We start from the raw sequence: 14896 nt of genomic DNA, 5'->3' as shown, positions 1-14896 counted from the left end.
CAAAAATCGCTGCAAAAGATGCTTTCCAGCAGGTTTTATCGTAGTTTTTGTCCAACTCCATTGACTTGTATTGGATGTCCATTGACTTGTATTGGATATGCGGTGAGGTACGGTATTACTCCGCCACCAACTGGGCTGGAGTGTCTATTATTCAAGCTCTCAACGGAAGAATGTACGGGTGTGAGTCGTTTGGAAAAATAGGTCCACAGTTTTACAACGAATGGTAAAACCTGTTGGAAAGCATCTTTTGCAGCGATTTTTGTGTGAGCATATCAGTGGACACCCCTGACCACTCGGTGAGTTTCACGTCTTTGTAAACGAATGTTTAATGCGTTTTTAGGAAGGATTGTTCCAGTGCACCTACTGTATGCAGCAATTCTGTAGGTGGGGGGGAAAGCGAAAGAAACCTAAAATTCTCGGGACAGCAGCATGTGTCCAAATTTTAATCTTAACTGTTCTACAGTATTTCATCAGAAACGATCTGTAAACAGTGCTTTAAGTGTAAAATACCGAACTTGTCCTTTAATAAACAAGAAACTGAAGGGAGTAAGAGAAGGGAAGGCCAAACAAATAGCAAGTCAGACTAGGCAGGCACTGTCACTTTGTCCTGCACATGCTGCTAAAAGATAAGGCCAAAGTAAAAGCAACACACTTGATCTCACACCTGATCTTTGTGAGTGACATCAGGGTAAAATTGGGTCTCTCGAGGAACACGGGTATTGTGTTTGAATCTGGCCGAGCCAACCGTGGGTGACCTCTGCACAATTACCTGAGCAGTTCCCATGGCAATGGGTTGACCAGGGGTTGCAGGTGAATCTGGGAGGGAGGGAGGGAGGGAGGGAGGGAGGGGGGAGGGGGAGGGGGGGTCTCTGAGGACGCTCATACTTTATTGTGAGAAAAAGCAAAACCTGAAATTCTCTTTATTTTTCTAACATGTGCAAATATGCAGTATAATCATTATTCTTCTCACTTTTCAAACTGTCTGCTCAATGTCCTTCCTGGCAGTGTTTTTTTTTTTTTTTTATCTATTACTGTCAGAAATACTGCTCCACAATACCATATTTAAAAGCTTGCGATATACTGTTCTGTTATACAGATAATCAGGTCTGTATAAGTGATATAGTAACATAATTTTAGTTCTTTATATCTATATTGACAAAAAGCTGCTGATTCAGTTTCAGTTTAAATATGTCATAGTAAATAGTGAAGAATAGTAAGATTTTTTATATTTTAAACTATATATATATATATATATATATATATATATATATATATATATATATATATATATATATATATATATATATATATATATATATATATATGTGTGTGTAAGATACATATATATTCTTAGGTATATATATATATATATACATCATAATCTGTTCAAATTGGCTCAGTGAGTTGTATAAAAAAAGCATCACATTTGTGACAGATGTCTTTTTTTGTGTGTGAGTATTTTGATAGTGTGAAAGTGTGATAATGCAGAGAAGAGGTGAATTTATCACTCATGAGAGTCTCATTTGATTTGATGAATAGTAATGAGTTTCTCTCACAGACTCAATAAAGAGGCCAAAAGACATCCCGCTCTCTCTCTTTCACTTACCAATCACAGAAACAGTAGCTTGCAGAATCATAAAAAGTCAATTGCTTCACAATACGAAAAGAAATGTCAGCTTCATCTTTGCACCTTAAGAACACCTCTCTCTTTTTCTCTCTCTCCCTCTCCACTGCTCTGCACGACCCTGTCTCTCATACTGTTTCTTACGGTATTGTTTGTGTGCAATCCTCTCTCTCTGGCTCTTTGTTCCTCTGCCTCTTTTCCCTATGTGCTCTCAAGTAGAGACATCAGCTATCCAAGTTACAAACAATAAAAGCTGTGAACTCCTGCCGCAAAGACCTTTAGTCTTGACAAAATGTTCATGTCTTCACAGGCGAGATTCTTGTTGACTTGTAGCACTAATATCAGGAACAAGAGATGAAAAGAACGAGAGGCTAGAAAACGGCACAAACCAGCTGAGCGTCTGCCAGTACAAAGAGGCTGACACAACACTCAGCAAAGGCAAAATGCAGTCAGAGATGTATTATGTAAATGCGGAAAAAAGGATTACTGAAGCCCTGACTTCCGATTGGCATCTGTAAACAGGAAGCTTCATTCATATTGGTGAATCACTACTATAGGAGGGCTTTTGTAACTGTTAATGGGCTTTCTGTCAAAGTAAATAGTGGGTACTATGACACTACTCATCTATTTTGATTATTTGCTGCTCTAATTAAATTAATAGTTAACTTAATAATGACAGTTATTTTGTTTTCTCACCTTCGTGTCATTCCTATATTAGCCAAAATTCTACAAAATTTCTCACATCATGTCATGCAGGTTTTAAACAACATGAGAGTGAGTAATAAAGACAGAAACTTTATTTTGGGGGTAACTGTTCCATTAAGAGAGACATGACACTGAATTTGATTCTACACACACTTGCAGCTCTTTTGTGCTGTTGGATAGATCTGGCTTTCATGTGTTCACTGACAGAACATCTCCAGTGGACAAGCCACATTGCTCTCTCATTTCTGTCAACACCCACCTACATGATTAACTATTTAGAAGCACAGGCAAAAACTAAAAGAGAAAATTTTGTGGGAAACCTACGAAATGAAGAAAAAACACTGTCAGCTTCACCTGGGAAAACAGAGCAGACAGAGAAGATGGAGGAATTCTTTCAGCTTACTGAAGTGTGTATGGCAGAAGAGATCTAATACTTACAGCTCTCAGAAGGCAGCTGAACAACTATGATTCAACTTCAGTCCAAAGTAAGACTACAACTTACTCAATTCACAAATCAATCTAAACATAGTCTGGCAAAATAACTTCAATTTAAAAAAAAAAAAAACAATTAAAACTGTCATAACCCTATGCCTTGGAGCCAAATTGGCAGAGTTGGGGCCAGTGAGCCCAGACACACGATTGCGAATATGACATTGTTTTTTCACAACAGTTCAATAGACAAGAAGTTAACATTAAGTGACTTACATTTTAGACACAATATTACCAATTACTATTTTTGCTCCATCAATAAGAAAGAGATCCAAAGTTGAACCACTGTTGCATGTATTATAGCAGTGTCATTCCTGAAAGTGTTTGAACGAATCCCCTAATGATTCAATGACTCAGTGACATTTTTCAATGAATCGCTTGAGTGAGTGATTCAATGGCTCACTCGTAAAGATATTCGCTTGGTTTGTTCCTGAATAAATAAAGCGTTTTGTGTAAATGATTCAAATTAACCTCTCATAAAGACACTTGGTCATATCACGACCTATGGGTGTAACCTGCAGTAAGAGACACTGAAAAATCCCCACTGCTAATGCACTAAACAGCTAAAATTATTTAATAAAATAAGCACTGCGTGCTTTCAAAATCCTAGCATGTTATCATATCTTTGTTTTTCTTTCTTTCTTTCTTTCTTTTTTTTTTTTGATTTGATCATATTAAATAGTTATATCTTGCTCATAAAGTTTTCTGAACTGAATCCTTTCACGGATGAGGTAGGTGCTATTATTGTGAGAGGGATTGTGTATTGGGCGCTACAGTGAAGACAAATGACACGTGTCATTAGGGCAGATGCTAAAGCCTCTGTCATCCTGTCACTCACAGAGAGGGGGGTTTGGGGGGTCAAATGCTGGCCAGACAAGAGCCAAGGATGATTTCAGAGTCAGAGATTCTTCTTTTCAAGATGTTGATGCAGTGGCCTGCCCAATCCGTCACAGCGGAACGGATCTGGTGGGATATTGGGATTATGATGAATGGCTCAAAATATGATGAAGATAGATACATCACGGCTTTCATCTTGAAGTGAGGCACTGTGTTTTTCAGAAGCGCTGTCATTGCTTGTGGAGGGAGAATATAAGCAGTTTCCAGTTTCCACACTCAGGCCCTGTTATACCTGGTATTAAGATGCGTTTCTGTCGATCAGATCACATGTGGACAGCGCTATATACAGGTGTAAACGGTGTCTAAAATATTTTGAGCCTGTCCACTTTCAACCACTTGCAGAGGTAGTCGAAAAAGCTTTCGACCGGATTGCTTTCGTGGTGTTGATGCTCATGTGGTTGAATGCGTTTGAAAGCGTCAGCCACATAAGACCACCTACTCTCCGCCTACTGACATAATGCATAAACATAATGGGAAGTGCGATAGCCAGACGAGATTTAAGTTTGGTTTAAAGACGAAAATCATACAAAGCACAATGTTCTCTCACCACACCTGATTTCTAACATGCACTCACAGCGTTCAGAGTGGTCTTCCAGCTATCAGAGCAGAAATGAAAGCTGCTGCTCTCTGTATGTAAATTGCACAAGCCTATTTCATCCATTAGATTGAAAGATCTGAAAAAGCCCATATATCTACACGACCATAGACCCTCCCCTTGAAGAAATCTGGAGAGATAATACCTACAAAGCTGTAAATAGTGTTAGTTTGTGGATTAATATAGAGATACTGAAATAGAATTCTTACAGAAATGTATGATAAAAAGATTGTTGTACATGTTCTGTATTGTTGTGCCTATTCAGTAATTAACTTATAGTAAGTGGATTTCATTAAGAGAGGTGAAATGAAAGTTCGAATGAGACATAAGAAACTACAAATTTGACTTGCTTTACAGCAAGCATTATAATAGTCATTATTTTGTTTTTCTTCGTTTCTGATGTCGCAATACATCATACTTTCATAAAATCATGCAACATACTCTACCTTGTCTGTGGACATCGTTAATTCCAAAGCCGGTGCTGGATAAACAGCGAGTGTGCGTGCGACAGTAGGCTGCGGGTGGCGAAATTATTTACGATAGCGGTAATGGACAATTCTGTTTCCAACCTGTAGGGCGATCGAAGAGGAAAAGTTCTTTAGTGTTGCTTTAAAGTAGGATGATGTGCATTTCAGCAACAAAAACCTAAAACTAATCTTACCTAAAACTTTACCACTATTATTTTAAGCATTTGTTAATCCTTCAGGAAGATTACAGCACATTTACATTTCAAATTAAGATTTTTATTGTGTTCTATGATGATTTAGCAGTAGCATCCACAGTTCAGCTTCAAAGCCTTCTGAAATTAAGAATCATTGTTCCTTTTAGTATTGTTTTCAGCTTTAGAGTGATTTCTGTGCTGATATTGGATCTAATCAACAGCCTGTTAAAAGCATATCAACAAAGAGCAGATATGTATGTGTGCGCTTGGGTCTGTGTTCCATATTAGTTTTAAAAGAGAAGTGGAAAATGTGACAGCTGTTGCCTAGGCGACCACCTCTCACACTTATATGACCATTTTCACCTGGAGGCATGACAAAAGCACAAATAGCCAAACCCCTGTGACGAATCCTGAAAGAGCTGCTCAGTGGTGAGGGGTCTATCATAGACAAATAAGTGTTTGGGGACAATAACTCATGTAAGGTCATCCCTGGCTTTCAGCAACTGTCCAGTTTTTTCTCTCTATCTCCCTTTTCTTTGCAATCATTTCTGCCATCTGAAACTTGATCAAAGCTCAATCACAATCTCTCGCTGTCTTCCAGCTGGCGACGTGGGACTCGGACCGTGGGCTGAACGGCAGTCTGAGAGAGAACCGGGCCGAGCATGGCATGCAGGGAGTTACTCTGAAAGTGGTGACCTTACTGGTGCGTATTCCAATGCATCTGATTCAGCTCCCTGTAGGTCCAGTCAATGCCTTGCTGATGTCAGGTTACTATATACAATCACTGTAAAATAAAAAGAATGACATAATTTTTATTCAGTAAGTAGGACTATTTCCTGGAATAAGATTCCTTTCAAGCAGTAATTTTCCCTCCACCTAAAATGAATAATTAATGAAAGAATGTTATTTAAGGCACTAAGCCCATTCCTAAGCTTACATCTGATTGTTAGATAGGAATGTAATTCCAGGGCCGGCGAGTATCATGAAAGAAAACACTTCTCTTTTTTTTTTTTTTCTGAGTTGCCATCACAGGCTGCATGAAATAACATACACCAGGACCAGAGTAGTCCAATTCATGAACAGAAATAAATATTTTATGTCATGATATATGATGAGACAAAAAGACAAAAACCACACAACACAACTGTGTGAAAGAAAACACGTCTTTTTTCCCGGACTTGCCATCAGGCTGCATGCAATAACATACACCAGGACCAGAGTAGTCCAATTTATGAACAGAAAGAAATATTTTTATTGAGAAAATAATATTTTTATGATATATGATGAGACAAAAAGACAAAAAACAGACATATATTTCTTTCAGAAATATCATGAAAGAAAACAAGTATTTTTTTCCGGAGTTGCCATCACAGGCTGCATGCAATAACATACACCAGGACCAGAGTAGTCCAATTCATGAACAAACGACTTTTAAATTGGTTATTTTTAGAGAATTAAAAACATATACGGCAGCAAAAGTAGTTCCATTCATAAACGCATGATTCTTATGATCTGAATATTTTAATGAAACTTTCTATACTTTTATGAAAGATTATATCACAGTATACTTGAGTTTATAATTTTATAATTTTTTATACATTGTTATAATTACAAGAAATGCAATTTTAAAATATGCCCAAATGTATGAAAAAAAAATAAAAAATCTAATAAAATGCAATCGAAATCTGAATTGATTCGAGTTGAGAACTCAAATCAGGAAATGTATTGCTGTAAGATATCATGGATCACAATCACATAAAAAAATTTATGGCTGTCATAAACAGTATATGTTTCAACACAGTTGTGCTGTGTGGTTTTTGTCTTTTTGTCTCATCAGACATCAGTACTTTAGTCATGCAGAGAAGGTTTTTGCCAGGGATTCCTTTGGGGTTTGATCTTTATATATTCTCCAGTCTATCACTGTTGTGCTTTCCCTAAATACAATTATAGTTCACTAGCCTGAGCCTCAAATATTTCATCCATCTGCATTTGAGTGCACAAGGCCAGTTTCACAAACAGTGAGTCTTTTTTGGTGGCGATATGCCTTACTGCAAATTGTCCAGGTGAATTTCTGTCTGATGAGGCATTGCACGCTTCCCTTGCCATGATGTAATAGGTCAGCTGAAACACTTCATTTAGATTAACCTGAGACCAAAGGGTCCCATCTGTCACTGGTAAAAGTGTCACGTCAGCCTATGCTTTGAATGTGACAGAGAGCCAATCTGACCACAAGTCACGACCTGAACAGACGGATTCACTACAGAAATAAGGTTCGCAATCAATATTAAATCTTTATTTGTAGAAATACTGTATGTCCAAACCTATTAGTCAGACTGTTCTCTGGCCCCCCCTTCAAATGAATAAATGATAAGATTCAATCTAAATCTGTCTGACACTAACGTCAAATAATGCCAGGTCAGCTTTTAGACCTGTCCATTACTGTCAAGATGCTGTGATAGTGATATGTGAATTGTGAGCAAATTAGACTCAGAAATGCCATTGTTTGAAAACCTCTACAAATTAATCCTCTTGTATATACTGAGAATAAGATCAAACACAAAGTGAGACACAGTTAAAAAATTTGGGGTTAGTATGATTTTTAAAAAAAAGTCACTTTTGATCAATTTAATGAATTCTTGCTGAATAAAAGTATATATATAGTGCTATGCATAAGTTTAGACACCCATGCTAAATTTGACTAAAAAGAGGAATAAAAAAAATCATCTTTTGGAAATTGAACTTAATGCCTTAATTTAAAAAAAATAGGAAAAATCCAACCTTTAAGGACACCGATTTTCTTTGTGAATGAATAATTCCCTTGGCCTTTGGAATTAAAATAGCCCCACATAATCACATAGCCTTCACCATACCTAGAGATTGGCATGGAGTACTTTCCATAAGATCATCTCTCAATGCAAATCAAACCAGCTATTAGGCTAACTGAAATAAAACCATGCCAATCTCTAGGTATGGTGAAGGCTATGTGATTATGTGGGGCTATTTTAATTCCAAAGCCCAAGGGAACTTTATCAGGATGCATAGTATCCTGGATTCATGAAGTAACTGGTCTTTAAAAATAAAAATCTGCCTGCCTCTATGGGAATTTAACATAGGGGTGTCCAAACTTACGCACCCTGTATTTTAAGGAAGAACATTTATTTATTTACGATACATTATTCATTCACAAAGAAAATTGGTGTCCTTAAAGGTTGGATTTTTCCTAATTTTTTTAATTAAGGCATTAAGTTCAAATTCCAAAAGATGATTTTTTATTCCTCTTTTTAGTCAACTTTAGCATGGGTGTCTAAACTTATGCATAGCACTGTATATATATATATATATATATATATATATATATATATATATATATATATATATATATATATATATATATCAGCAAGAATTCATTAAATTGATCAAAAGTGACAGTAAAGACATTTGTAATTCTACAAAAGATTTATATTTAAAATAATGCTGTTCTTTTGAACTTTCTATGCACCAAAGACTCTTGAAGAAAATATTAAGCAGCACAACATAATAACGAGAACCACCAAATCAGCATATTTGAATGATTTCTGGATGATCATTTGACACTGAAGACTGAAGTGATGCTTAAAAATACAGCTTTGCATTACAGGAATAAAATCATATTAAAATAGAAAACAATTCTAAAACTAAGGCTTGATCAAATAAATACAGCCTTGGTGAGCATACAAGACTTACAAAAAAAAAAAATATATATATATATCTTACCAACCCCAAACTTTGAACAGTAGTGATTGTGAATACAGTACAAGCATATGTGTCCTCTCATATCTGCTTAATTGTGTTCTGAATCAGATTACCAAAGTGTCAAATAAAAAAATAAGTTTTCTCTGTTTTCTTCAGGAGGAGCCCTTCATAATGGTGGCAGAAAACATTCTAGGTCAGCCCAAAAGATATAAGGGATTTTCCATAGATGTTCTGGATGCCCTGGCCAAAATTCTGGGCTTTAAGTATGAAATGTATCAGGTGGCTGATGGGAAATATGGATCTCCTCAGGCCAACGGGTCTTGGAACGGAATGATTGGAGAGCTAATTGGAAAGGTGAGATTCACATACATAAAGACTGTTTCAAGTTATAGTCATATATAGTGTTTGTTTGTTTTTTTAAATGCACAACTGCATATTTATATTAGTCAGCGCTAATAGTTGTGAAGGCATTGCACTTTATTTATATTTACTTTCTTGTAATTTATACAGCCAGATTTATGTTATTGTCATCTCATCTCAGACAAATTTAACATACTCTCAATGCATTATTTTTTAGAGGGCAGATGTGGCTATTTCAGCCATCACCATCACTCCGGAACGAGAGAATGTGGTGGACTTCAGTAAACGCTATCTGGATTATTCTGTGGGAATCCTGATGACTAAAACAGAAGAGAGACTCAATATCTTCTCCTTGCTGGCACCGTTTGACCTGGCAGTGTGGGCCTGCATTGCTGCTGCCATTCCTGTGGTTGGTGTCATGGTCTTTCTGCTCCGACGCGTCCAGTCTGTCCGCTCCCAGAATCCTCCTGGGCCCCACCAGCCTACTTCTGTCACAACGTCCTTCCAAAGTGCCATCTGGATCGTCTACGGAGCCTTTGTACAGCAAGGTGAGATGGGTCATTTCACATGAACATGAGGGATGAGGTATTGCTGAATAGTCACCTTACCTGGATTTTTCAATCAGTTGCTGACATTCTCGTCTTGACATTCTCGAATACAGCTTGTGCAGCGACTTAATATATTTATTTAAAGAAAAATATATTTTCAGCAGAATATATAATTCTTCAAATGTTTAAGTACAACTTACAGCACCAGAAACAATCCCTAGAGTCACACATTTTGACTGTTTGACAAAATATATTATTCCATAGGAATTCTGCAACTCACTTTTGAAAGCTGTATACGTCTAAAGGTGCCAATTGTGTTTGGTTGAGGTTTCAAAAAATGGCTGCACTTTTCTATTCCGGATACTCTGGGTATCTTGTCAACACCAGCCTGACTCTAAGTTGTCTCTGCACTTTCAGATGTAGCAACTCAGGCTGAGATGCAAGCAACTGACTACAGCTGTTAAATGACATTTAATTTTTTTTTTCAACATCTGTTTTGCCAATTTCTGATTATAATCCCTGGACCCATAATTTAATAATGAAACGCACATGGCGAGTGATTATGAAAATAGGCTTGCATTTGTCTCACCTTCTTAAATAAACATTTACTGCCACTCATGAAGGACAGCCATAAATTATAATGCGCTACAGTGTCCAAATTGTGTCAGCACTCTTAGAGGGTCCCCAACTAGAGAACTGCACTCCCAAGGGACTACCACGGGACCTAACGGAACAGAGTGTGGCGCGGCACAAGATTTGATGAGCGAAATTGAAATATCTATAAACAAATAAATTGTTATTTATCTATTGCACAAAAGCAACAAGGGAGCGTTCTTTGTAGTTTGTGCCATGCAGTACGCATGCACAAACGCATGAACGCTTGAACGCATGCAGTAGCTTATGCTTGCTTTTCTGTTCAAATGAACAGTGGATTGTGAATCTAGATTCTTAAATTGCAAATAATTTATCGGAAGCGTTTATGCTGGGATGTGTGGATTGTGGCTAGGCGACAAATAATTTAAAACTATTTCATGGAAATTTCATGGATATACTGAAAAAAATCTATGTATATATGTTTCCCTGTGGACTTTTGCGGGTAGTGGGAGAGTGGGAGAAGGTAACATAATTTTGCAAGAACAGGCGGGACAGAATCCTGCTGATACATACCAGAGGGAAAAAAAGGGGAAAATATTATACAGGTTCGGAATGGCAAAAGGGTGAGAAAATGATGATATAATTGTCATTTTTGTGTGAATTGTTCCTTTATGAAGGGTGCTCACTTTCTATTTTCATATTGTTGTGCACCATCAGTTCTTTTAAACTTTATATTTGTTAAAGAATCCTGAATAAAATGATCATGGTTTCCTCAAAAATATTAGGCAGCAAAGCGGTTTTCAACATTGATAATAAAAATGTAAAAAAAAGTTTGAGCACCAAACTGCATATTAGAATGATTTCTGCCTTGGTGAGCATGATAAAATTTCAAAAACATGAAAAAAATCGTACAGACCCCTAACTTTTAAATTTGGGCATTAAATTTTTCCCTAAATATCTGCTGGTATGTTGTGAATGCAGCTCATCATTAATGAAAGAAGATTTGTAATTTTATTGTGAAATCCGCAAACTGAACTTGCATGTTGATTTGGTTGTACTTGTTTAGAAATTTCCAAATGAAAGTGGTTTAAAGATACACATTTTATGTCTGGGCATTTAAAAACACAATCACTTCTTTTCTTGGGAGACTTTCTTTTTCCAGTGTACTCTCTGCCCTGTAATGAGTATAGATGCCCACTTAACCCTTGACCTTTCCAATTACATACTCCGTGGATATCCTTTTAGGCCTAAAAGAACATCTCAGATCTCAGATAATTTGGCCGAGACCGAGACCAAAAAGAAAACTTATTGCCCCTAACAAGCTCAATTGAACTTGATAGCTCCAGATCTTTTCCCTTCCCGTTTTATTCTCACCATCTCTGTGTCAGTGATGACATTTCCAAAGCTGTGTGTGCTGGAGAGGAATATTGTGTTGACATTTCAGCACAGGCTTATAAGGTGTTGAGCTTTTCTGAGAAAACGGGTTATAGGAGAATGAATCTTATTACATGGCTGCAGTGTTGTGTCACTGCCAAAAAGTGCCAGAAAATAATGAAAGGCTGAAATGAGATAAAATCACAGAGGGGTCCAGTGAAATAGACAAGGGGTCAAGGTTTAGCCTGAACCTGTTAGGATCTGCTTCCTCTCCATAAGCATGTTTCTACATTGACTCAATGTATTTTGGCTATTCGTTGTGTCTTTTTGCATATAGTTGAAATGGTGAAAACAATGATTCAACCTGTAGAATGTTTTTTCTCTTGTTTCTTGTGTTTGCAGGTGGCGAATCCCTCATGAGTTCATTGGCTCTCAGGATTGCAATGGGAAGCTGGTGGCTATTCACCCTTATTGTCTGTTCATCCTACACAGCCAACCTGGCAGCCTACCTCACCGTGTCCCGCATGGATAACGCTATTCGGTAAGCTAACTAGTCCAGCTCTGCATCTCAGTGCCAGAACTCCACATATCTGCAGATGCTTGTCCATATGCAGGCTTGATAACTCCCGCTCATCACGCTGTTGACCACATGGTGTGTCATAGAGCTTTATTAGACCTGTCACATCTCTAAACGTAGCTCCCGGTTAGGATATCACGTCACTGGATTGCCTTCATTAGCATCAGATTAGATCAGATCAGACTGCTCATTTTTACTAGTTGACTAGTCATCCAGAAAATTAGTCGATTAGTGTGTCGGTCAGTGTTTACCTTATGTAAATGACTCACTATGCACTGTGCCGTTTCAGCAAAGTTCAACGCTAGGTTGAGTTAGGGGAGAAAATGTCTGCTTGTTGATGTGGGATAGAGAAAATGGTTGTGCGTGTGTATATTCATTGCAAGGTTCACACAGCTTGTGTTGAGAAAAACTGTCAAAAAAAAAGAAAAGCTATGTCCCTTTCACTTATAGTTGTGTCAGCCTTTTGGCGACTTCATTCGTTTCAGGTATTGAAAAAATGGATGATGGGTGAATGAGTCTTATTACATGGCTGCAGTGCTGAGTCACTGCCAAAAAGAAATAGCAAGGAACATAACAGAGGATGAAATGAGATAAAATCACTGTGGGGTTCAGTGATACAGACAAGGGACCAAGTTTTATCTGGTTGGCATGAGCAATTTAGCCAAATGCTGTTCTGAAAATGGTATGTTCCTCTATCCATGGCCAACACTAGACATCATATACTTGCAGACTTTGTAAATGGTTACAAATACAGAGGTACAACTGGTCATCATACGCTAAACAACTGCGGATCACACACTACCAGACATTCAAGTTATTCCGAACAAACTAGCTCACACAGAAACATGCACCTCGTTCCTAGGAGATGCATGATGAATGAAAACGTACTCGGTTACTAGCATAACCTCGGTTCCCTGGGAGATAAGGGAACGAGTATTGCGTAGCTATACACTATGGGAAAACTCGAGAATATTGAAGCCTTTATTTTAAAACGCAGTGCAGCTGCACAGCAAGCACAGTGCAGGCTGTCTAAGCGCGCTAATTGGCTGGGCTGCGGCAACTGCATGAGCCTATAGCGAAGCAGCGAGGACACGCAAACCTATCAGGATCTACTATCCATCGTGATAATCTCTGCTTCGTGACCGGAGACACTTTGGTGCAGTCACCAAAGCATACAAAGAGCTGTTCCGACTGCCTGAACGGGGCAGAACGCTCTAAATAGACTCTGAGAGCCCTGACAGGGCAGAGTAGATTTAAGTCTCTATTGTCTTCCGACGGGGGAAGAGCCCATAGTGAAATAACCTGTGCTCTGAACGAGACGAGTCGAGAGCACCTTGGGTACATAACCATGCCTCAGTTTAAGGACGACTCTGGAGTCGTTGGGCCCAAACTCATGGCAGGAAGCGTTCATGGAGAGTGCTTGTAAATCGCCTGCTCGCTTGACCGATGCTAGGGCTAGCAGGAGTACGGTCTTGAGCGAAAGTGGCTTTAAGTCAGCCGACTGAAGCGGCTTGAAATGGGGGTCCCTTTAGAGCCCTGAGGACCGTAGATAGGTCCCCATGCATGAGCCGGGACTTGGGGTTTCAGCCAGTGCTGAAGGGGGCGCATACACAGTAGGCCTAGGTGGAGTACTGACAATGCCCTTTGAAACGTTCGAGGGGCATGAGGGAGCCCGCTTTGAATGAAGCAGCTAGCTGTTGAATCGAGAGAGCACGGCCTGGCGTGAGCCAAGCTCTTATCTGAACAGAGTCGATAACTGTTCCCAGGTACGTTATACGCTGGCTGGGGGACAGTACACTCTTGGAGAAGTTTATCCTGAGCCTAATGCGTTCTAGATGGCGGAGGAGCCAGGTTTTGTGAGTCTGTGACTCTGCCTCTTACTGGGCCAGAATGAGCCAGTCGTCGAGGTAGTTCAGAATGCGCATTTCCAGCTGTCTCGGGGGGGAGAGCCGCATCCATGCATTTACTGTGTATTGATAGGCCCGCCCCTCGAAGGCAAATCTCAAGAATGGCCTGTGATGGGGGGCTATTTGGATGTGAAAGTAAGCATCTTTCAGATCCACTGAGAAAAAACAATCCCTCGGGCGAATTTGCACAAGGATTTGTTTGGTCGTAAGCATCCTGAACGGCTGTTCCATGAGGGCCTTGTTCGGAGATCTAAAATAGGTCTGAGGCCGCCATCCTTTTTTGGAAAGAGGAAATAATGGCTGTAAAAGCCTGACTCGCTCAGTGATCGGGGAACTGTCTCGACAGCCCCTTTAGCTTATCGATGTCTCGACCACAGCCTGAAAGCGCGGGGTCTGCTAGCGAATTGGAGCGAATAACTTCGTTTATTGTGCTCAATACCCATTTTGACACGTTGGGGATGGCATCCTAAGTGACTAGGGGTTGAATGAAGTCTGGGGGCAGGCCGCCGTGTATCGGGGTGTTTGGAAGAGGAAATTTGCTGTTCTTGTGCTTTATGTGGGTCGCTGTTACAGCTTGAATAACTTGAATGTCGCACAAACAGCGTTTGTTTGCAGGGGTACGTAAATTTAAACGGGGCTATTTTCAGGGGCCCTGGCGCTTTGGACAGGGGAAGCGCTTGGCTGGTTTCAGTCGCTGGGCGGGGCTGAGAGACCGGTGACGCTGGTTTGACTGGCTGTTGGGTCGGCGCGTTCTTGGGGCGACCTGAAGCCGAGCTGGAGCGCTTGGGAAGGAAGTGTCCCATGGCCTGCGAAGATTTCTGTGCTTCAGTGAA

At 39.3% G+C, this 14896-nt stretch overlaps 1 protein-coding gene across 1 annotated transcript in view; it reads left to right on the top strand.

Moving 5' to 3' along the window:
• grid1a (glutamate receptor, ionotropic, delta 1a) overlaps positions 1–14896 on the top strand; it is a 124177-nt gene that overhangs the window by 92980 nt on the left and 16301 nt on the right. The window contains exons 7-10 of the mRNA XM_081347778.1: positions 5573–5674; positions 8860–9057; positions 9281–9611; positions 11982–12120. Of these exons, the coding sequence (XP_081203904.1) occupies positions 5573–5674; positions 8860–9057; positions 9281–9611; positions 11982–12120 (770 nt within the window). The remainder of the gene's footprint in view (positions 1–5572; positions 5675–8859; positions 9058–9280; positions 9612–11981; positions 12121–14896) is intronic.

This window comes from Scardinius erythrophthalmus (genome assembly GCF_964197995.2).
Source record: "Scardinius erythrophthalmus genome assembly, chromosome: 19".
Lineage (NCBI taxonomy): Eukaryota > Metazoa > Chordata > Actinopteri > Cypriniformes > Leuciscidae > Scardinius > Scardinius erythrophthalmus.
The sequence above is the reverse complement of the archived record's forward strand: the minus strand, read 5'-3'. Positions and strand labels throughout refer to the sequence as shown.